The sequence below is a fragment of the Myxocyprinus asiaticus genome, chromosome 8 (genome assembly GCF_019703515.2).
Source record: "Myxocyprinus asiaticus isolate MX2 ecotype Aquarium Trade chromosome 8, UBuf_Myxa_2, whole genome shotgun sequence".
In the NCBI taxonomy this organism is placed as follows: domain Eukaryota; kingdom Metazoa; phylum Chordata; class Actinopteri; order Cypriniformes; family Catostomidae; genus Myxocyprinus; species Myxocyprinus asiaticus.
The window spans coordinates 40,543,898-40,569,506 of record NC_059351.1 but is presented as its reverse complement, the minus strand read 5'-3'; the positions used below and the strand labels follow the sequence as shown (position 1 = coordinate 40,569,506).

The 25,609-nt window shown below is 37.2% G+C and overlaps 1 protein-coding gene across 2 annotated transcripts in view; it reads left to right on the top strand.

Moving 5' to 3' along the window:
* LOC127444571 (palmitoyltransferase ZDHHC5-A-like) overlaps positions 1-25,609 on the top strand; it is a 45,069-nt gene that overhangs the window by 5,602 nt on the left and 13,858 nt on the right. For both annotated transcript variants that reach the window (XR_007897845.1, XM_051704019.1), the window contains exons 2-8: positions 10,279-12,174; positions 18,895-19,016; positions 19,364-19,521; positions 19,888-20,060; positions 20,391-20,493; positions 24,662-24,753; positions 24,852-24,978. Coding sequence is in view for 1 of the 2 variants with exons in the window: in XM_051704019.1 (XP_051559979.1) it covers positions 12,020-12,174; positions 18,895-19,016; positions 19,364-19,521; positions 19,888-20,060; positions 20,391-20,493; positions 24,662-24,753; positions 24,852-24,978 (930 nt within the window). In the remaining variant the exon portion in view is untranslated. The remainder of the gene's footprint in view (positions 1-10,278; positions 12,175-18,894; positions 19,017-19,363; positions 19,522-19,887; positions 20,061-20,390; positions 20,494-24,661; positions 24,754-24,851; positions 24,979-25,609) is intronic.

The window sequence follows — 25,609 nt, the reverse complement described above, 5'->3', positions numbered from 1 at the left end:
CATACGTGATTATTTAACTGCCAAAGGCTGCAATTAAAGACAGATAAACATAGTCTGTGTGCACTTCAGAATGATCCGGCGATGAGCTGATTTGTGTGCATGTGCGGGGGCGGCGGGGCTCATGGGCTAATGTTTGTAGCGCAGTTCACCTGCATTGTGAAGTACTGCAGTTTCAAGCATTTGCACAATTCCAACCATTAGTAACCACTATAAAGTTATTATACAGATCTACAAACACGGAACAGTAAAGGAGAGTTTGACATCGGTTCACAAGATGCAAAACTCAGAACTGTCAAACAAACACTGCACTTTCCGTTTCATAATAAATGCTGCTGGTGAAGGTGAAATAAACACGACTGCACTTGCAATGTCAAAATAAAAACCCCAGTTTAGGGTGAAGTAAATAGGACAGAAATAAAGTTGAAGTCAGAAGTTTGCATACACTTAGGTTGAAGTCATTAAAACAAATTTTTAACCACTCCACAGATTTAATATTAGCAAACTCTAGTTTTGGCAGGTCGTTTAGGACTTTATGCATGACACGAGTAATTTTTCCAACAATTGTTTACAGACAGATTGTTTCACTTTTAATTGACTATATCACAATTTACACACACTAAGTTAACTGTGCCTTTAAGCAGCTTGGAAAATTCCAGAAATTTATGTCAAGCCTTTAGAAAATTAGCCAATTAGCTTCTGATTGGAGGTGTATCTGTGGATGTATTTTAAGGCCTACCTTCATACTCAGTGCCTCTTTGCTTGACATCATAGGAAAATCAAAAGAAATCATCCAAGACCTCAGAAAAAAAAATTATGGACCTCCACAAGTCTGGTTTGTCCTTGGGAGCAATTTCCAAATGCCTGAAGGTACCACGTTCATCTGTACAAAAAAAATACACTTTTCTGTTAAAGTGTGTGAATCAATAAAAAGTGTTAATCTGAAAAGGGCAACATCTATTTGGCAAAGAACCTACTTCATCTGTGCATTCTCTACTGGTCGGGTATTTTGTTGTCCAGGAAAATACATCATGTGTGTGAATAAATTCGTTTTGCTCCCTCTTTCATGATATATACACTACCGGTCAAAAGTTTTGAAACACTTGACTGAAATGTTTCTCATGATCTTAAAAATCTTTTGATTTGAAGGCGTATGCTTAAATGTTTTAAATTAGTTTTGTAGACAAAAATATAATTGTGCCAACATATTAATCTATTTCATTATAAAACTAAAATGTAATAATAAAAAAAAAGTTTTTAAAATTGATGACTTGGACCAAATAATAAAGAAAAGCAGCCAATAAGTGCCCAACATAGATGGGAACTCCTTCAATACTGTTTAAAAAGCATCCCAGGGTGATACCTCAAGAAGTTGGTTGAGAAAATGTCAAAGAGTACATGTCTGCAAATTCTAGGCAAAGGGTGACTACTTCGAAGATGCTAAAATATAACACAGTTTTGATTTATTTTGGATTTTGTTTAGTCACAACATAATTCCCATAGTTCCATTTATGTTATTCCATAGTTTTGATGACTTTACTATTATTCTAAAATGTGAAAAAAAAAAATAAATAAAAAAAAAAAAAAAAAAGATAATAAAGAATGAGTGTTTCAAAACGTTTTGACCGGTAGTGTATATCCAATTACATCGGCAACCCCTGGGCTGAGGGATCGGTGAATATTCTTGCTTTAGTGATTTTGCGTTGAAAATCAAATTAATTTATAAAAGAAAAACGTACATTTCTAAATGAAACGAAAAAGCAATTAAAATAAAAAAGTGATCATTTTTATATATATATATATATATATATATATATAAGTAACCCCCTTTCCATATACCGTCAAGCAAGTATCCATCTAAACATGCAGGTGGAAAATTACTTGCACAAATGAGGACATAAAAACAATTATAAATGTAAAAATAATTATATTGATGATGATAATCACTGAAATATAAATCATGGTTCGAGGTGAACGTGTTTTTGTATTATTTGATGTTTTAGTCAGAGATGTATAGATTGCAGATCTGTGGTCACAATGAACTGCTCTGTGGAAATAAAGCGAACTGATCTCAAAGGACCTCCTGAGCTGAGATGTCTGAGGTCATTTGCAGCACTCATAGATGATAATGTTCTTGCAAAAAAAAAAAACTATTCAGAAGACAGAAACAAAGAAAGAGTGAGAACCTTTCACATTCGTTCCACGAGACTGCACACATCTGTACAAACAGCGTGTCATACATGTGCATAGATGGCTTTTCTGTCATCTGTTTTTAATAATATAATAAAGTGTGTTTCTTCAAGCGCGTGTCTGTGTATCTATGGGCAAATTATTTGTAATATTAATTTAATAATAGTAGAATAATAATAATAATTTAATACATCAATGGGAAAACGAGCCAAATATAATGACATCCTCAAAGGCATCAGCTATTGGGGATCACTCTGACCATCATCGATCCCTGAGATCATCGTCTATCGGCACAACCCTATTACAGATGATTGTACTATATTAAACTATATAAGGCTAAATATAATGTTTAATAATGCTTAAGGTAAGATATTTGATAGTCCTCCTAATAATGCCATATGTAATGTCTGATATTTCTAGTAATTGGCAAACTATGGCAAACATTATTTTACTGGATAAGCATACACATTTTTTTAAAAGAATAGTTTACAAACATGTAATCAGTGACAACAATATTTTAACACAATATTATTTTTAAAATATTTAAAAATGTATGTAATCAGTGATAGTGTACAAGTATATGTGTCTAACATAATTATGTATGTTTCAGCTGATCAGAATGATTAATATTTCTATTCTGGTGTCATCATTGCCCTCTGCTGGGCTGATTTTTAGTCCCTCCTCATCCCGATGGATCATTTTACTCTTTAATGGACAATACTTTTAGTTTAAGTTTTACAAGTAAAGGAACTGTTTTGAATATGCCCTAAAAGAAGTAATAAAAATCAAACATAACTTTTCATGATTCAGGCTTTGTTCAAAGTTTTGTGAGAATATAGAATTGTGAATTTAGTATTGTATATCAAACCAAATCCTTACGCTGTTCATTTTTTTTTCTTATATATTTTAATAAAATACAGGAAATAAAATTGTTTATCCATTTAATTGAAGATTAATCGATTATCAAAATAATCTTTTGTTGCGGCCCTATACACTACTCAATCACTGAGTGACATCTGAACATTTACCAGCCAGTGGCTATTCAAAGACATTTTTAGTCACATTACACAATATTTGGTAGCAAATGTGAGTGATTTTTCTCACATTGTAAAGGGTTCCCGCTTGGAGTAAAATATCGATTTTTGTGTTTAAGAATCGATATTGAGAATGTTTAAATAAAGAATCTATGTTTTTACCCAGCCCTATTGTAAATGTGTTTACAGAGGAAAAATAATTTCATGAAACAACAGGTCTGTTCCAAAACTCAGTGAGCTGCCTCGCCTTCTATGACAGCATCCTTACTGATGATGCCTCGGAAGAGAGCAGTTTGGCGGCAGCTCCACACATCATTCAAATAGCGCTCCTCACGTGCAGCACACAGGACACTCGACTCACAACTGATTTCAATGCAGGTGACGCAAGAGAAATGACGCAGTCCTCTAATGAGCCTAAATACGGTTTTGTGTCATATAAAACGTATTTATCGAAACTTTTCAGTATTGAATGGATTATAAGTATATTTACACTGATCAGCCACAACATTAAAACCATCTGCCTAATATTGTGTACGTCCCCCTCGTGCCACCAAAACAGTGCCAACCCGCATCTCAGAATAGCTTTCTGAGATTATATTCTTCTCACCACAATTGTACAGAGCGCTTCCCCAAGTTTCCCTATATTTTGTCAGTTCGAACCAGTTTGGCCATTCTCTGTTGACCTCTCTCATCAACAAGGCATTTCCATCCGCAGAACTGCCGCTCACTGGATGTTTTTGGCACCATTCGGAGTAATTTCTAGAGACTGTTATGCGTGAAAATCTCAGGAGATCAGCATTTACAGAAATACTCAAACCAGCCCATCTGGCACCAACAATCATCCATGCGATTATCTTATCAGCCAATCATGTGGCAGCAGTGCAGTGCATAAAATCATGCAGATATGGGTCAGGGTCTTCATTTAATGTTCACATCAACCATCAGAATGGGGAAAAAATGTGATCTCAGTGATTTGGACCGTGGCATGATTGTTGGTGCCAGATGGGCTGGTTTGAGTATTTCTGTAACTGCTGATCTCTTGGGATTTTCACACACAACAGTCTCTAGAATTTACTCAGAAAGGTGCCAAAAACAATAAACATCCAGTGAGTGGCAGTTCTGCAGACGGAAATGCCTTGTTGATGAGTGAGGTCAACAGAGAAGGGCCAGACTGACAGAGTTGCTCTGTACAATTTTGGTGAGGAGAATAGCATCTCTGAATGCTATTCTGAGATGCAGGCTGGCCCTGTTTTGGCAGCATGAGGGGACCTACACAATATTAGGCATGTGGTTTTAATTAGGGATGGGCATTCTGGTCATTTTGTCTACTCGAGTACTCTGACTAATTACTCGAGTACTTGTCGAGTACTCAAGGGGCGATTACATGTTCAAAACTGTATATATAATAACATGTCTGACAAATGTCTATGGCTGCTGCATTGTGCCTTGTTGTTCCAGTGTATCGTCTATTCATTATTATAGGCTGTTATAAAATAATATGTTACAAAATGTACAAAAGATTCAAAATATAATGCATCATATTTTATCATTATGTGAAGATTCGCTGTCCAACTCTGAAAGAATGTGCCCAACGCACGTCTGTCTGTTCTTCCTTCAGGCTACTGTAGTAATCTTAGAAAGCATGCACCAGTTTTTTTAATGACAGTCTGAACCGTCTATTTTCAAATAACAGGAGACGCCATAACCAATGCATTTTTAATATGCGTGTTAAATTAAAGTTCAGTTTGAAGACGCTGCATTGTGTTCCATTTAGCTGCGCTCTGCCTAGCTCTGTCTAGCTGTTTGAAACACTCGCCTGCTGTATATGTGTTGCTTCAGCGCGTTGTCCACTGCCACGTGCCTGGTGTGTGTGTGTGTGTGTGTGTGTGTGTGTGTCTCCCCCCCCCCCCCAAGTGTTTGCTCTTGTGAGGAAAGCCGTGATGCTCTATATTGTTGTTGCTGTGATTCATGAAGCGTTCCATTCAACTCGGAGAGTCTGAATTTCCACCTTTCAACTGGGGAAAGTGCAACGGAATGACACTTTATATTGTACATCTAACTTGGAAACTCGTGCAGAAATCTTCAACTCCCATTTTGTCGAGATGCAGGTGCGAGTTACTTCACGCAGGGCAGGGAGGTTTACAGTCAGTGACAAACATTTACTTTTATTAAATAATATCCATTAATGAGTCAAAATTCTAACATGAAATGATGATAAAACGTGTTTAGCAAATGTTTTGCAGAGACAGGTGTTCAAAACATGGTTAATAATGATAGCATTGCTGTGTTGTATGCTGAGAGACGTTTCTGACAATCAGTGTACCCCTCAAAACCACAATATAATCAATCTCAAAATTAAAAATAAGCTCCCTCTTTGTTTGTGTGTTTAGTTGTCAGGTAATTGTCACTGGATTTCGAATTAAGTGAAAAGTCACATCATGCGTGATCACTATTGATCATCGTTTTCATGATCAATCATTGCTGCCATGTCCGAGTACTCATGCCCATCCCTAGTTAATGTTGTCTAATCGGTGTATAATCTATATATCTCTTGCTTTGTCCGCCATCTTTTATTTCTTAATTCATATATGAGGCCTTATATCTACCTAATTTATATTACACGTCACAACTGATTTAGTAACAAGGTCTCCTCTCTCAGGGATTGATATGTTTAATACATTCAGCCAACAATCAAATCTTCAACTCGGTGACTAAATCACACATGGCCCAAATGTAGACAGCAAGATTAAATGGGTGACCTAAAACCCATCATTTGCTCCACAGAACTCTTCGCTGAAAAACACATGTGTAAATGGCAGTACGGTTGAGGTTAATACGATGTGTTCATGAATTAATTTCTGTAAAGTGCTTATATGGGGTTACATAAATTGTAACGCTGTAATTTACAGCTATCTTGCAGTTTTGGGGGAAATTGTGTTAAGAAACAATATATATGAAAATATTTATCTTCGGACAAATTCTTTTTTTTAAACCATGATAGTAAAAACAGCTATTTGAAATTTTTCTGTTGGGGCCAGTGAAAATGTTGCCAGGGCAAGTAAAAATCTGAACCTCTGGGCCAGTAGACAAAATCTTTAGCGTTGAACTCTGCTGTTATGCAATAGCAATATATTTCTGTCCTAAATTCTTCACTTTCAAACATTATTTAAAGGCTCTCCATTAAAACCCACAAGCCCTTAATTCCTTTGAGATTCTTTGTGTATTTGAAAATGTTCCTTTATTTGTTCATCTCCACAGAAATAGAGTAATCAGAAATAAGTGGAAACATGCATCTCTCAATGACATGATTACTGTTAATATTGTATTCCGTGTTGCATGTACAGTAGAGCTGCACGATTAATCGTTAAAAGATCACGATCTCCATTCAGACACCCACGCAATCTCATTTCTAAATGACAACAATTCTGCAATATATATTAAGGTTCCAGTGGCATGCATTTGTAAGGTGGTCAAATTTCAATTATAAATTCACTTCAGGATGCGTTTTTAAATGTTGATAAACTTTATATGGCATCTACAAAACACAGCGCTCCTCCACAAGATGCTGAATAAACTAAAACGCGATGGCCAAAGACGTTTGTCCAGCACAGTGGTTTACAAACTGCAGGGTGCAGCCACGATTACCTATGAGTATTACATTCACTGTTCAGTTCAATATTTTAATAACCACCGATGCTAAAAAATGACGGCATTACCAAGATCGGACTAAATTCGCTACGCGTGCGCAGTTTGGTTACAGTCGGCTGTTTTCAAATGCTCACATGCATGTGTCTGCCCGTGCGCTTGTGTCTCGTGATGAATGCAGGGCTCCTGCACGAGACTCCACACTGTTTTTAATCAAAATACCCCTCTTTAGGCAATATTAATGTAAACACAGCTGTTAATGAATTACAAGAGTGTAAACAGATGGGATTAAATCTGCGCTGTCTTGATGAGATTTTAAAGCAAACACAGCTGTTAATGTATAAGCAGATGGGATAAATTCTTCAAAATGTTAGATTTGTGCGATGTCTAAATGTATGTAAGCTGCATGCTGTCTGTTATAGGCATTTATGCATTCTTACTGCATCAAATCAATATTAATATATATTTATCACAGTAAAATGTCAAGTATTTAGGTAGTTTCGTTTTGCATTATATTACCTTTTATAATGTTTTTTATATTATAATTTTTTTAAATGTTTAATTGCTACTGTTGCTAAAAAACTTAAAGCACTGTTTACTCTGTCCTCTGAGTACTGGCTGTTGAATAATTCCTTTACAAGCTTGAAGCAATTTTTACAAGAGAAACACTGAAGGCCTCATTGTTTTAATTTAAATTGTTAATATTTATTTAAAACAACTTTTGTAAAAATAAGTGTTTTGTTGCATATTTGCGTGCAAGTGCAATTCCAAGTTAATATAGAACTGTTAATGAAGCTTTTTTCTGCTCGTTTTGTTTTTACTTAGCATGTTACTTAATTTATTATGCAGTTTTTTTAACAAGATATTTTTTGTTTTTTTATAATAACAAGGTGCTGTTTGGTTTATAATGTATTAATTGCACACTCTTGTGGACTTAGGACATTTTAAATGTATATATTTGATTTTCAACTTTATTACATTTTTGCATAGATTGAAGTAGAGAACATTTTGTCAGAACCTCTAGTAAATTGTTACTTTTAGTGCCCTTATGTCCAGGTTTTGTAAAGCACTGAAATATTAATTTTTCTTCAGAATCGTGAGAGAATCGTGATCTCTATTCTAAGCAAAAAAATCATGAATCTCAATTCATCCAGAATCGTGCAGCTCTAATGTACAGTAAGTGATAGTTTAAAAAACAACAAACACATAAAATGGCTTTTTAATCTCCATAAAATATTTAACCATGAATGGAACTCATCCTCAATAAACAAGATTGGTAAGAAGACATTGTTTCTGAAAAGAGAAAATATTTTATTTCCAAGGTCTGTTTTCTCATATTTGAGTTGTAAACTTAAATGTCTAGATCATGTTGTACTAGTTAAAGAAAAGGTAGATCTTGCATTTGAAAAAAAAAAAAAAGAAGATGGGCACACTTGAAGTAGCCAATCTCTGTCAGCTTGAATTATGTATATAGGAAATATATACAAGGCGGTGTGTGAAAAAAGCTCGGAGGATCATCAGAGACTCCAGCCACCCGAGCCATGGGCTGTTCTCACTGCTACCATCAGGTAGGCGGTATCGCAGCATCAGGACACGCACCAGCCGACTCCATGATAGCTTCTTCCCCCAAGCAATCAGACTTCTGAACTCTTGATCTCCCACGATCAAAATACATCATCCCTGCACTTTATTACTCTTTTATCTCACACCGGACTGTCATAAATTATATTACTGTCATTATATTATGTCTCTCTTAACAACTGACTATCAACCGACAGCCTGAATGTCAATACAGTACAATACTGTACATTCTATATATATACTTTTTTCATATATATTTTAATTTTTATTGAATAATGTGTATCTATATAGTAACTATATAGTAAAAAACAAAAAAAAAAAAACAAAAAACAAAAACAGCATATTGTATACTGTGCAATGTATGTTATTATTGTATATTGTTGAGTGTAATTGTGTATAACAGATGTTTAAATTGTGTTGTGTTAATTTGATGTTTTAAGTTGTGTAATTATGTATAACAGATGTTTAAATTGTGCTGTGTTAATTTGATGTTTTAAGTCGAGTTTAATTATGTATAACAGATGTTTAAATTGTGCTGTGTTAATTTGATGTTTTAAGTCGAGTTTAATTATGTATAACAGATGTTTAAATTGTGTTGTGTTAATTTGATGTTTATTGTAGATTGGCGTATGTCTCATCACTGTCACGACTGCTATGTTGATCGGAACTGCACCCAAGAATTTCACACACCATTGCACTTGTGTATATGGCTGTGTGACAATAAAGTGATTTGATTTGATTTGATTTGATATATTGTTTTTATTATAGATCTGCTTTGGGTGTCGTCTGGCTTTAGATATTGTTTGCACAATTGTTTTGTTGTTGTTATTCAATCGTAGAGTGCATCTAAACTTGGGCTAATGAATGCATTTTAGCCAGACTTGACTACACCTCAACAACTTTATGCAATCTGAGTTAAATAATTTTTCCGATTAATCGTCAGAATAATTGTTAGATTACTCGATTACCAAAATAATCGATAGTGACAGCCCTACAACTAGCCTAATCTTTAGCAAACTTAATGGTCAATAAAAAGTGCATAAAACCTTTGTGATATTTACAGTGTTTAATTTTGTATTGCCTATAAAATCGTTACAAAAATATCTGACATTTTTTATATATCCCCCAGCCCTAACGGACACCTGTTACCATGTTACAGCTCTTTCTTTAGCATGTGTGCGCACACACACCAATGTCTGTGTGCTCCCACAAAATCAGACAGTCTTGAGGCTTTGCAGACATCCAAACATTACCTTTTGTTTGCATACATTTGATAGTGAAAACTTATGTGATGCCATCTCAACAAATGGATGTGTGTTGGGCTGACTAAGAGAAACTGGTTGGGGAATGCCCTACAGATGTCCTTTGTTATTAAGAGCAGTTTGTTTGTAGCTGTGGGAGAGTCGCTCAGAGGGAGAATGCAAGAGAGGAGAGATGTGAATATATCAAATCAATTTGGCTTGGTACATGGCTAAAAGATGTCCTTTCTACTTGATGAAATCCTGAAGAATAAAACATGCTTAAACACACATACACACGCTTGCACATTTAATACTGGAATGAGCGAACAGCTTTTGTAAAAGAAAAAGATTTCGAGAATTTGTGTTTTGTAAATACGCATGGCTCATGCTTCACGATGGCCTGTGATGTCACTATTTTGGAAGATTGGAAATTAGTTTGAAAGTAGCTTGATGACAGTGTTTAAAATTTGTAAAAATGTTGGCTATAATTATATACTGTAGACAGTGGCTGGATGTATCTGAATACTTTAATGTTACCATACCTTTTTGTTGACTCAGAAGCCTAATTTTCTCTCTTTTGTTCTTTTCAGGTGGAGTTTATACATTCATAAGTACAGTCAAACACGCCCACTGAAAAGGCCCATCATTGAATTAAAATACAAGTGCGTTTTTCTCTGCGTGTGAGTGTGCATGTGGTCCGCTGAAGGAAGTGAAGGCATGGCTCAAGACACTCCCTTGAGACCACGTCCCCCTGAGGTCCTTGTCATCTGCTAATAGCTGGACCTGATACTCTCACACATAAGGAAGTCCCTAAAGTGTCCCAACAAATACATTTAAGATCTGTTTTTCCATTGTCTCCTCTGCCTCCCTGCTCCCCCAAGCCCCACATACTCACCTGAGCATCCTTGGATTCTTCATTTCGGAGTCGTTCGGCCAATCTGGATCAATTCCCAGGAGAGTTGGGGGTTATGTGTATGAGCTAAGCACTGATCTTTTCACCTCTTTTTTTTTTTTGTCTCTGTGCAAGCTCCATCAAGAGAGTTGTTTTTGCTAGAGCATTCTTCTCATTTTAGGCCTCTGTTGTTGGAAAGCCATGCAGGTGTAAGCTTGACATAAGTCTTACAAGACAACTGGACTGTCTTTCATAGCTACCAATCACCTGTGCATCAGCAATGCTTCGACTTAAGAGAGAGACACTTACTATTTCTTGAGGTGCAATGTAGCACATGCTGGTTGAAATGAAGGAAAGACATTTTTACATTTTCTGATAGTGTGGATGATGGGGGGAAACGGCTTCAACTGATAACGGTTGTGAGTGCCAACTAATTCCCTCACTATCGCTGCTACCTTCCAAACTGAACTACACCAAAACTGACAAAAATCTCCTTCCTCCTGTTCCTCACTCTGTCTCTAGATGTTGCATTGTAATTTATGTCTTTAGTGGTTTATTTCTCAACTCTGATCATTCACAGCAGAAGACAACTCAGCAAGTTAATTAGCAGCTTTTGAAATCATCAAACGGACTACAGAACCGTACTGCGTGCTTTGCTCGAATGATAACATTTTTCAATGTTCATCAGCAAGTGCAAAAGGTTCAAACAAATTAATTTGCATTGCCCTTTTCTACCTCTCATTTCATGCTGTACCACTAAATCTTTTTAAAGAATTTTTTTTATTTGATTTTGTACATTTTGTAAAAAAAAAAAAAAAAAATCTGTTATTTTCAGCTGTAAAACAGAAATTATTTTGAAGCTGATTTTTTTTTTTTCTTTTTTTACTACCCCAAATGTTTTTTATTGTCATTTTATTTTCTTTCAAAGCAATTGATCCATAGTCATATGTTTTTACAGCATTTATTTGACTTTTTCTAAGCCGTTTGAGATCAGGTAGTTCCTTTTTGCTTTCAGATTAATGTTTTTTAAGAACTGACCAAAAAACATGACAAACTAAAATAATTTGTGCTATTTTTTTTTTGTGCTATACTTTATGTATATTACCATATATACATTTTAAAATATTTTTAAGCCAGAGCATCCAATCCCATCTTCACATTTTAAATCAAGAATTTGCGAAAAACTTTTCTTCTATTTACTATTCATTTTTTATTTTATTTTTTAATAATTTTTTTATTTTTACATTTCTGCATTTTATCACTTCTAAGGAGGATAGTTTGACTGTTGAAACTATATGCTCATTTTGTGGCCTTTTTATATAATGCTGAAAGGACAACGACTTCTCCTTTAGTCTATACATTTGTGCTGTCTCGACAACAAAAGCACACTCACAAACGGATCATTTTCTGGGACGTGCCGCCATCCTGCTCCCTGGGTGATGCCAAGCAGCAGCATGAGTGGGGGTGTGTCTGGACCCACTTCCCCACCCCACCCCACTGTTCCAACAAAACCGCTCAGGCCTAGTCGCTACGTGCCAGTCTCTGCGGCAACTGCCTTCCTGGTTGGAGCAACCACACTCTTCTTTTGCTTCACGTGAGTGTACACACTTTCCTTTTCAGAATCAGAATGAGCTTTATTGCCAAGTATGCTTACACATACAAGGAATTTGTCTTTGAGCTTCCAGTACACAACAATACAAAAACAGCAACAAGACTTTTTTTAAATAATTAAAATTGAATAAAAAAATTAGATAAATATTGAAAAGAAAAAAGTATATATAGAATACACAATAGACTTATATATGTACACACACATACATACATACATACGTAGTGCAAATCTAAATACAAATCGGTTATATACAGTGCAAGGGAATGTAATAACAGAAAAGGTAGGATGTGGTGGATAATATAAAAAGACTAAGCTGTGTATTGCACATTAATTATTGCTCAAAGGGGCAGTTTTACTGTTCATGAGATGGATAGCCTGGGGGGGAAAAACTGTTCCTGTGCCTGACGGTTCTGGTGCTCAGAGCTCTGAAGCGTCGGCCAGAAGGCAACAGTTCAAAAAGGTAGTGGGCAGGGTGAGTGGGGTCCAGAGTGATTTTTCCAGACTTTTTGCTCACTCTGGAAGTGTATAGTTCTTGAAGGGAGGGCAGGGGGCAACCAATAATCCTCTCAGCAGTCCGAACTGTCCTTTTGTAGTCTTCTGAAATCCGATTTCATAGCTGAACCAAACCAGACAGTTATAGAAGTGCAGTGGACAGACTCAGTGACTGCTGAGTAGAACTGTATCATCAGCGCCTGTGGCAGGTTGAACTTCCTCAACTGGTGAAGGAAGTACAACCTCTGCTGGGCCTTTTTTGCAATGGAGTCAATGTGGGTCTCCCACTTCAGGTCCTGTGAGATGGTAGTGTCCAGGAACCTGAATGACTCCACTGCTGCCACAGTGCTGTTTAGAATGGTGAGGGGGTAGAGTGTTGGGGGGTTCCTCCTAAAGTCCACAATCATCTCCACCGTTTTGAGCATGTTCAGCTCAAGGTTGTTTTGACTGCACCAGACAGCCAGCTGTTTAACCTCCCTTCTCTATTTTCATACAGAAATAAACATTTTAACATTCATGCTGTAACACTGATTGGCTAACTTTAGTCACGTTGGTGAATAAAAGTGCATCAAAAGTCATGGCGTTGTACAAAAAAGAACTCTCTTAGATGTTCAGTAGTGCTCAAAAGTTTGCATACCCTGGCAGAAATTGTGAAATTTTGGCATTGATTTTGAAAATAGGACTGATCATGCAAAAAGAATGTTGTTTATTTAAGGATAGTGATCATATGAAGCCATTTATTATCACATAGTTGTTTTGCTCCTTTTTAAATCATAATGATAACAGAAATCACCCAAATGGCCCTGATCAAAAATGTACATACCCTTGAATGTTTGGCCTTGTTACAGACACACAAGGTGACACACACAGGTTTAAATGGCAATCAAAGGTTAATTTCCCACACCTGTGGCTTTTTAAATTGCAATTAAGCAATTAAGTTTACATACCCTTTATTAGCAAATACCTAATAAAGGGTATGTAAACTTTTGATCAGGGCCATTTGGGTGATTTCTGTTATCATTATGATTTAAAAAGGAGCCAAACAACTGTGATGATAAATGGCTTCATATGATCACTATCCTTAAATAAGACAGTTTTTTTTTTTTTTTTTTTTTGCATGATCAGTCATATTTTCAAAATCAATGCCAAAATTTCACAATTTCTGTCAGGGTATGCAAACTTATGAGCACAACTGTAATAAATTATTCTGCCTCAGTATGCTTTACAACACAGCCGTGTTTTCCCTTGCTATTAGTATGGCTGCAGTGTCTGTTGATGAATACTGCCATTAAAATAACAGTTATTACCTTATTAACATCTGAACGCCACCTTTATTGCATACCACTTAGAGTGTAAACATTAAGGGGACCCTGCTCATTATGTGCTGACTTAGTTTCTTTTAAGGCAAACAGTATGTTATTGCTTGTGCTGTTCCAGTCGTGACTGAAGTTTGATTCAATCGATGTTACTTGAAAGTCTTGATTGTTTTAGTTGGTTTGTTGTTGTTTACCATGGTGGTTACAAGAGATCCATTTCCTGTACATGACATAAACACAGCCCATCACTGTAAATAATATAAAACACCCAAATGGATTACAGGGTTGGAGATTTAGCCTAAATTAAGCAAGCATATCACTAATAGTGGCCCTAAGCCACATGTTGGTTTGCATTTATTATTTATTCAACTTAAATTTTTATACTTAGAAATTTTTATTTGAACTAGCTTCTCCCATAGCACTCGTGTAAGCGCAATTGATGTCAAGATTTTCACTGATAAATGACTTAAAATTTGGATTGTTTCTCAAGAAAACCCATCCTATGAATGCATAAGACTTGGAATATGCATTCCAATGTCACATGGACTGCTTTTATGATACACTATATTGCCAAAAGTATTCGCTCACCTGCCTTTAGACGCATATGAATTTAAGTGACATCCCATTCTTAATCCATAGGGTTTAATATGACGTCGGCCCACCCTTTGCAGCTATAACAGCTTCAACTCTTCTGGGAAGGCTTTCCACAAGGTTTAGGAGTGTGTTTATGGGAATTTTTGACCATTCTTCCAGAAGCGCATTTGTGAGGTCAGACACTGATGTTGGACGAGAAGGCCTGGCTCGCAGTCTTCGCTCTAATTCATCCCAAAGGTGCTCTATCGGGTTGAGGTCAGGACTCTGTGCAGGCCAGTCAAGTTCTTCCACACCAAACTCGCTCATCCATGTCTTTATGGACCTTGCTTTGTGCACTGGTGTGCAGTCATGTTGGAACAGGAAGGGGCCATCCCCAAACTGTTCCCACAAAGTTGGGAGCATGGAATTGTCCAAAATCTCTTGGTATGCTGAAGCATTCAGAGTTACTTTCACTGGAACTAAGGGGCCAAGCCCAGCTCCTGAAAAACAACCCCACAACATAATCCCCCCTCCACCAAACTTCACAGTTGGCACAATGCAGTCAGACAAGTACCGTTCTCCTGGCAACCGCCAAACCCAGACTCGTCCATCAGATTGCCAGATGGAGAAGCGTGATTCGTCACTCCAGAGAACGCGTCTCCACTGCTCTAGAGTCCAGTGGCAGCGTGCTTTACACCACTGCATCCGACGCTTTGCATTGCACTTAGTGATGTATGGCCTGGATGCAGCTGCTCGGCCATGGAAACCCATTCCATGAAGCTCTCTACGCACTGTTCTTGAGCTAATCTGAAGGCCACATGAACTTTGGAGGTCTGTAGCGATTGACTCTGCAGAAAGTTGGCGACCTCTGCGCACTATGCGCCTCAGCATCCACTGACCCTGCTCTGTCATTTTACGCAGCCTACCACTTCGTGGCTGAGTTGCTGTCATTCCCAGTCGCTTCCACTTTGTTATAATACCACTGACAGTTGACTGTGGAATATTTAGTAGCGAGGAAATTTCACGACTGGACTTGTTGCACAGGTGGCATCCTATCACAGTACCACGCTGGAATTCACTGAGCTCCTGAGAGCGGCCCATTCTTTCACAAATGTTTGTAGAAGCAGTCCGCATGCCTATGTGCTTCATTTTATACACCTGTGGCCATGGAAGTGATTGGAACACCTGAATTCAATTATTTGGATGGGTGAGCGAATACTTTTGGCAATATAGTGTACTTTAGGGTCCTCTTTTAAGCTTCAAAGGGCAAGATAATTATGACAATTTTCATTTTTACATGAACTATTTCTTTAGTAGGCTTAGAATATGATCTCTGGATCATCATACTGACTGTCTTATGCATGCACTCAAACTGGTAAGGTCAGTGTCAGTGCAGTCATTCCACTGAGATAAAAATAATGCCATTCATGCTGTTCTCTGTTGATGAAATACTGATATTGTATCAGCTTCTTGTCGACTTAATATGCACTGGATTCTTTAAGTTGTGAACTGTGAATGGAGCCATAACACACCAAAATTGTCCAAAAGACCAAATCAATTTGAGCTTGTAAAATTCAAAAGCTGGGCAAGTAGTTTAAAGCTATAATGAACAGCAGCCGAAGGAATGCATGTCTATGGTGAGCTAAAAAAGAAAAAACTCCCTTCCAATTGGCACATGAAGGAAAACGCAGTGGCTTGAGTCAGATGCTGTGTCATGTCTGTTAATTCTTATCATTTTCCCCCTCTGATCTTTTGCTACTCACCAACCCTTCAGATTAAATGCTGAAAAGCAATGAAACTTCTGACATACAATTCCACCTCCTCTTGTTTTTCTTTTCATTTCTCTGTTCCCCCTTTTTTTTGTCTGCTCCCTTTATTTTTAACTTTGCCATTCAAACATCGGGTCTGTTTCAGAACACCGTGAGCTGCATCGTTGTCTCCTGCCTACATAGGCAGCTGTCTTCTATGGCAGCATCCTTACTAAATTGAAGCCTCATAAGAGACCGACACCAGCTCAGCACGGTTTATTCTTGGATCACCTACCCGGAGAAGGATAAATACAATACTATCTTAGAATTTGTCCAAAATTAGGTATATTGGGAGATGGCATAATTAAGATACCTACCTTTTGAAACAGCCTTCATGTCACTTGGCCAGTAATTTCATTTGGAAGTGCAACGCAATATATGGTTTTAATGACATTTTAATTATGGCTGTACCCTCACTGGTATGACATAAATCAAATCAAATACATACAGTACAAACTGTCTACTAAAATAAACATAATTGACTGTTGCAACTTGAATGTCTTTTGACTTTTACCACAGTGGTAGATTTACCATCAGCTTTATCTAGAATTCCTAATTGTTTTCTCATATCTCATATTTTCTCATATCCATCTATTCTCATATCTATTTTTTTCCTCATATCTTGCCTCCTTGGACTTAATATAGTTTTCCTAAAAATGTATGTCCTCATATGGGCACAGTGGAACTAAGTTGTGAAATTTGAAATAATACCAAGCTATAGAAAGTCAGATTTTTTTTATTTTTTTAAAAAAACATATTGTTTACTGTGTTTCCAGGAGTGTTGGTTATTCATGTTTTAGACGTGAAAGACATTACAGCTGATTATTTTGAAAAGCTGCATGGAACAATGTCTATTGGGAAAAGCACAAATAAAAAAACTATGATGGTCTAAAAATGATTTGACTTATGTTACGTTTTAAAATCTCAATGTTCTCTCTTTGTACTGTCAAACATATGACTGATAAGCTGTGCTAAAGCATTTTATCATTCAGACTTTAGCATAATTCTTATATAAGTAATGGCCAGCATCATCCAGTCTCTGCCAACCTTGTTAAAATAAAATTATACATTATAAATTCTGAATATATGTTCTGGTTACCATTGTCCCACTTCTGCCAAACATGTTGAGTGGTCCAAACATCATCTGCAGCCTGAAACTGAACTTTTGGTCAGATGTTAGGAGTAAATGCATTTATCTGCACAGGAAAGCGAAAGCTCCCTATTTAGTGAATTACTTAACCTCTAGTGTGCTGTCTGTCTGCACTGGTCTCAGAACAGTTCATAATGCACCTTATTTCCAGCCTAACGCCATATAAAGCCTCTGAAAGCAACATTTTTCAGCTTTTGGATGAACCCATTGATTCACAGTGTGATGATGCACAGTAAATATAGGATCTCTAATGGAAAAATAGTCTGTTATAGTGGTCATTGTGTTTAACAGTGTGCCGTTTCGTGATAAATTGCTCAAATGTTTAAAATGGCATTTTGGATGAAACTAGAGACTCTAATCTTTTGACTCAAATAGGTTTCAATGTAAAAACTTAATTAGGTTTCTTACCAGATGTTGTTTTGTTGGCGTTTCTACCATAGACACACTTCACTGAGATCAACGGCATGATTTTTTTGTCACATTACTCAGTGCATCGAAATTTTAACCCTTTACTGATAGCCTAGAGTGTCCTGAACTGAGATGAGTCAGTTTAAATGATATTAAATTATGCATAGCGTATAGCGAAGACAAAACGCACAGTCCACGCAGAAGGAAGCGGGGTCGCATTAGGCTAGGATGCCTTAATATCATGATGTGTCACCACCTAGATTCACCATTGGACATTTGATGTTGCGAGTGACACAATCAGTAAGTATACACGCGCAGGTATTATTGAGCTGCAGTCGGTTTTTACGTTGTCAAGCTACAGTCTTCATCTGTCTGTCCAAGTATACATGACACAAGTGTAATCGAATGTTTGAAGGAAGATCGTCGGCTGAAGAAGGGTTAAATAGCTGTTACGCATCACCGCTGTGTCTTTCACCGCATAACCACATGCTGAGGCCAATTGCAGTCCGATAAACGTGTACATGCTGGAAGAAGCCAAGCTACAATTGCATTGTATTGGTCTGTTAGTCCAACTTCACAAAAATCAGCTTCGTACAATTTCAGTCAGACATTTAATTATTGTCTTAGTCTGACTGAAATCAAACTTAAAATACATGCAGAGGAAAAAAACAGTTCAATAATCCCATTGTAATGGGACAACAGTATATTTCTTTATATGAATGTGAAATACAGTTTCATGGCCTGAAAATATTTATGGACAGTAATTCATCCGTCATTTGCAGTTGTCCAAAATGTTGACAACCAGATTGTTTTTCCCTAAATCAGGATTCTTAAACACACTAGCAGACTCAAAAAGTAGTAATAATAATAATAATAATAATACTCCACACATAGATTTGATGTGATTTCAGACCTGAGTATCTCACCCAATGTCTCATTCACCTCTCTCTTTCAGGTGCCCTTGGCTTTCGGAGCAGTTTTCAGTCGCTGTGCCTATATACAATGGCATTATGTTTCTGTTTGTGCTGGCCAACTTCTGTATGGCCACCTTTATGGATCCCGGCATCTTCCCCAGAGGTAGTGAAACATAACTTTTGGTATAATGTGTCTGTGTGCTTATACTTATCGCTTTAGCATCTGAAAGAATGTCTAATTGATACCATATGTGAAGAGAACAAACTGTTTAAATTCATCTGTTTAGTTACTACTGTGAGTGCAGTCAATTCAGAAATTGAACAGTGGGTTTTATTTATTAACATGGAATCTATGTGGTTTTGGTCAGTGAATACAACAGTTCTTCCACTTTTATTAATAAATTGACATTGTTAAACTGAATTTTTAATTCCATTCAGGGGAAACATTTTTGCATTTTTTCTACTCTGGTGGAAGGTATGTTAAACTCTGTATGTGTGTATGTATTGTAGCTGAGGAGGATGAGGATAAAGAGGATGATTTTCGGGCTCCTCTTTATAAGACAGTGGAGATTCGAGGCATTCAGGTGCGGATGAAGTGGTGCTCCACCTGCCGTTTCTACAGACCCCCTCGCTGCTCGCACTGCTCCGTGTGCGACAACTGTGTGGAGGTACATAAACACACAGACAGAGATCTTATTCATAGAGAGTCATTGTTTTCAGCTGTAGCTTAGAATATATTACTTTACAAAACTTGTCAATTCCGTTTACATGTAAATGTTACATCCACGGTTCTATCTTTTTCAGGTTTTTTTTTTTTTTTTTTTAAAGAATAAATCTTCATTAATCATTCTGTCCTCTCATGCTCTAACTAATGCTTTGCAGTCTCAATTGATCGATTCTTGTTAATTAAGTAGAGAAGTTGCTTGCTTTGGACAGCCTTAAGCTTATGTCTCTCTCTCTCTCTCTCTCTCTCTCTCTCCATCATGATTCACACCCACACAGTCTCCATTGACTTGCCCTTTCTCTTCACACAGGATTTTGATCATCACTGTCCATGGGTTAATAACTGTATCGGCCGGAGAAACTACCGTTACTTCTTCCTGTTCCTGCTCTCTCTGACGGCTCACATCATGAGCGTGTTCGGCTTCGGCTTGCTCTTTATTCTCTACCACACCCAGCAGCTGGATAGAGTCAATTCAGCTGTTACGTATCCTAACACAACCGTTTTATTTTTGTTCTCATCTCAGATAAGTCAACAAAATCAGAATTTACCCTATTTACTTTCACACAGTTGATGTGTGTAATTTCTGCACCACTAGCTCTGGCTCCACGATTCGAACACGTCAAAACAAATTTCATTGAATATCCCATTTCATGTTAAAATAATTCACATTGCTGAATTAAAAATGGTCACTTTAATATGTACAGTTTTCCTTTTAATCTGTGTATGAGACAAAAACTTCAAGTGAGAGCTATAGTTGTTGACTAATGTGTGTGATGTTTAAACCTTGCTGTTGCCTCCTTGACCCTTGATCAGTATGGCCGTCATGTGTGTCGCTGGGCTTTTCTTCATCCCAGTTGCAGGCCTCACTGGTTTCCATGTCGTCCTGGTGGCAAGAGGCAGGACCACCAATGAGCAGGTTTGTCACAAGTGTTCTTGTGCGTGCATGTGTGTGTGTGTGTGTGTGTAGAGCAAAATGATTGTGACATGCGCAATCTTAATCCTCTGTTTTTGTTTTTGCTGACCTAAAAAGTAATCATGTTGTTGGTGGAAAACTAGGATTAAAATCCCTATTAAGCAGTTTTATAATCCTAGAATATATGTCGTTTTCTCAGCCCTCCTCCTTTAGATTATAATCTCATTTTAATCCTCTTTCCAAATCCGTCTCCTCCTTTCTTTTCTGTCTATGTCTCCTCTTTATTTTTGTGTGTCGACTGAATTTGCTGATCTTTTTATTTTCTACCTGTCTGAAACATTTTTTTTATGCCTGGTATTAAGATGCATTTTTGGTGATCTGATCACATTTGGTCAGCGCCAAATACAAGGGGTGCACCGATCGATCGGCCACCGATCTAAATTGGCCGATCTTCATCTTAAGTCTGTGATCAGCCGATTGTGCCTAGAATCAGGGCCGATCTTTTTTGCAACATGCAGGGAATCACACATACACTGCTACTAGGGTTGCCACCCATATCGTAAAATACGGGATCGTCCTGTATTTAAAGATAAAACGATGCGTCCCCTATCGAATCAATACGGGACGCGATTTGTCCCGTATTTAAGCTGGTCAGATGGCGTCACGATGAAATCGTTCCAGATCACTAATTTAACATTGATATAAGTTGGAAAATTTGCCTATGGTGGGTAAGGGACCATCTGAAAAGTCCACACATTGTGGTAAAATGTGCTAATACTGTGGAGAGTGTGGTAAGGGACCATCTGAAAAGTCCACAAATGGTGCTAAAACTGTGGATTTTTTTCTATATAAATGTTCTTTAAGATCAAACAACGTATGAATACAAGAGTCATCAAGACAAGTACCAGTGAAGGAAAAAAATAAACAAATAAAATAAATACAAATTATAAAAAAATTAAAAAATACATATAAACCAACAAAATGTATACATAAGATAAAGATGACAAATATTCAAAAACATTATATATATATATTTGTAACATCTTTTTTTTTTTAAGAAGTTATGGGTCAGGAAAGTTCTCATTTTAGCATATAAGAAAGGATATACAATTTTTATTAATAATGCATATTAACTCTTAACACATGTATTGCTAAAACTGTGGAGGATGTGGTTAGGAGCCATAAGTCATGACAATCAGACGTTGTGTGGAGCGATAGACTGTTTGAGCGATCAGGAGCACTTTCAGATTCACTCCCTTCAATATGCTCACTCGCGGTGTCAATCAAACATGCGCGCTCTCCAGGTGCTCTCAATATCTCATCAGTCACTCATCTCAGCGCTATTCTGTGAGGATCCCAATTTAAATCAGATTAATGTTGGTCACATTACATACATTTTAACCATAATGGCACTGCGTCTTTACGCATTTGTTTAATAATTAGTGATTTGGCAAAACGCCAAAGACAGTAAACAAATCATAAATATAAATAATTTCTCACTGGAGCAGTTTTAGTGCTTGTAATGGATATATTTTTCTTATTTTTTAATGTATCTCTGCTGTGTGTGATGCTCTCATGGTTTTTACTGCTTACCAGCATGTCACAATGACCTTTTGATATTGACAACAGAACTATTCATAACTGTTTCAAAACAAATAAATGTTAGCAATTCATAATTCATGTAATTTGAATGTAATTTTGGTAACTTTATAAAAAGGTTCCATTCGTTAACATTAGTTAATGCATTAGGTATCATGAACAAACAATGAACAATATATTTTTACAGCCTTTATTAATTGTAATTTTAGTTAATAAAATTGCAATTGTTCATTGTTAGTTCATGTTAGTTCAAAGTGCATTAACTAATGTTAACTAATACAACTTTTGATTTAAAAAATGTAATAGTATATGTTGTAACTAACATTAAGTTCATTAGTTCATGTTAACTACAGTAATGTTGTTAAATAATGTTAATAAATGGAACCTTTTTGTAAAGTGGTACAGTAATTTTATTGTGTGGGGCATAAACATATAACTGCACAATAACTTGCAAAAGTGTGGCAAAGGGCACTTTTTAAAAAAAATCTATATCGGGATCAGCCAATCTTAGTGTTAAAAAAATCGGAGATCAGTATCGGCCTCGAATTTCCTGATCGGTGCACCACTACAAAATACAGGACTAAATGGGGTCTAAAATGTTTTGTGTTCAGATCACAAAAAACACATACGAATGTGGTCAAAAACGCATTTGAGGTGAAATGCGCAATCCGTCCTGTATGTGTCCTTGCAGCAGAGATGCACAACCCCTCACCTGTCAATCAACCGATGCGCTATAATAAGAGTTTAAACTTTGGCGGTTACGAGCGACTTTAAAAGGAATTTACCGTCCAATCCCAAAAAAAAAAAAAAATGGAAACATGCACAAGCATGAGAACTTCTTGGAACTTCTTCAGTGTGTCTGATATCAACATGCAGGGACATTTATGAGGAGCACGAACATCTGCAGCTCAGGTTAATTAGGTAATCTATTAATATAACTGACAATTCTGCTTGAAATGTTGCTTTTGTATGTCGCATGCCGTAATTCAGCAGTTGTACATGTCCAAGGAGAAGACGACTATATCTGATGCTTAGAAAATATATTTTTCGAGGAAACAGCTGGTTGCACGCTCACTCACGCACATATATAAAAGGCACCTCACCTCTTCTGTGTCCCACAGTGTTCCCCTGTCATTCATGATGTACTAAACTGCCAGTGTGAAAGCCCCCTTAAAACAAACTACCTTTTTCTTCATGTTAATGTCTTTTTGCTCAACTTTGTCTCAGCTCATTTAAAACAACAAAAACACTTTAATACTCATTTCATATTACAGTGTGATGATGACTGCCAAGACAAATGTTTTAGTTTCAGTTCCTCTAAAGAGTTACAGCTTTTGCAGTCTTGTGTGCAGTCACCATGAAGGAGGTGTTTACACTGACAGCAATGCGACACAAACAGCAATTTGCAATGTCAAAAAAGTCATTCATTTTCTATGAGAGTTGGCAATTTGAGGCTACTTGAGTTACAGACCGTTAGTGAGGCCACAAAGTCATGCAGTTCAACTTTGACCTGTTTGCATGCACTTAAAACAAAAACTGTTTATTCCAGGGTTTTTGCAGAAAACGGCATTCTGAAACGTCATGTGAACAAGAACGCAGATTCCCTTATGGCGTTTAAGGGATTAAGAGAAAGCAGTTTTACACACCCAAGTTGTAAAAACACCGGCTAATGTGGCAGTGTAACCACATAAGCAGTGTTCTTTTTACAGGTTTTTGAAGAGCGTGCATGTACGTGTACAGACCGGATAATAAACATCATGGGATGGAACCCAACAACAATTCAATACAGCATTAAGAATTCCACATTTCTGAGAGTACAGTGGAAAGCACCTACACTATAAACTATACCCATTTATTACAGTATACACCAATGTAAAATGTCCGCTGTCCCTCACATTCATGTGTATGTGCTCGTACTTTGGAGGAATTCCGGAGTTTTACGTGAGAGGGAAAACCGATTATTGCAGCGCAATTCTGCTGTAGGCCACGTTAGAAACAAACACAGCAACGACTCTGGAATATCTCGAAATAAATTGAAGAAACAAAGTCTTTCTCGGATGCCATGTGTGTTATTTACTCCAACGTCTGGAGTAAAATTACGTTGCTGTGGAGAAAGTTGCTTACTGACTGAACCGTATACAGGAGTAAAGAGAAAACCATGAACACAGTGCATGTAAATGCATATGTCTATTTCAAGCCTTAAGCAGCTTTCTTGCAATAAACGGCTTTCAGGAGTCCATGTAAACGTAGTCACTAGGCTTATGCGCAGTAACTACCAATGGGATTACAGACAGTGATGCTCCTGTGGTCTACCACCTGATAGAGTTGTATACTTCAGTTGAATAGGAGCATTTACCAGCAGCAACCAAAAGTACAGCGACATGGCGACCTCCAGCAATTTAATCGCTGTCAGTGTGAACACCCCTTATACCCTGTACAAAATTTGACCCAAAGTCAAGTCCTTAAATGAATGTACTGCAAATCACTTTGGTTGGAAAAAATTTGTTGAATGACAAACAGCTGATAAATTAATTGATAAGGAAATAGCTTGATGGTCAACTCTCTCTTGTAGGTGACAGGAAAGTTCAGGGGAGGCGTGAACCCCTTCACAAATGGCTGCTTGAGGAACATCTCGCATGTCCTGTGCAGTTCACAGGCACCCAGGTATGCCTTCACCTCTCACTCAAACATGCCTATTTCTGTAAGTCCTTTTAAAACTTAAAACCGATCAGTTTTAAGAGTGTTGTATTCTGATCTTTCAGGTATTTGGGTAGAAAGAGGAAGGCTCAGACCGTGTCTGTTCAGCCTCCGTTCCTCCGGCCGCAACTCACTGAGGCCCAGCTGGCCGCCAAGGTGCTTGACAACGGAATCCAAGGAGACCTTCATCGGGTAGGAAATCCTTCCATTTTGCTTTCACTCTTTCTCTCCAACTGTCTCCTTTCAGAAGCACAGTTTAAAATGCTTTCTTTGAATCAGCATTTGTTTTAAAGGACTGTCTTTTTCTCACCCTCATTTCATTCCAACCCTAAATGCTTTTATTTTTCAGTGGAATGCTAAAGTACAATTTTTAGGACTCTTAATGCAACTATTTCCATACAATGACAGTTCGTAGTGGCCATGTCTGTCACGTTCCAAAGTGCTTGACATAATTTTCATTTTTGGATGAATTATTACTTCACCCAAACTGCCCAGTAGCTACTTAACATAAAGCATGCAACAGGAGTTTGCATTTAGTCACATTTTCAATGTAATACGCAGTGAGCAGTTAACATTAAGCCATGGGCATTACCTCGACCATTAAAGGAATAGTTCACCCAAAAATGAAAATTCTCTCATCATTTCTTCACCCTCATGCCATCCCAGATGTGTATGACTTTCTTTCTTCTGCAACACAAATGAAGATTTTAGAAGAATTTCTCAGCTCCAAAAATCATAGAAGTCAGCATAAAAGTAATCCATTAGACACCAGTGGTTAAATCAATATCTTCAGAAGCTATATGATCGGTGTGGGTGAGAAACA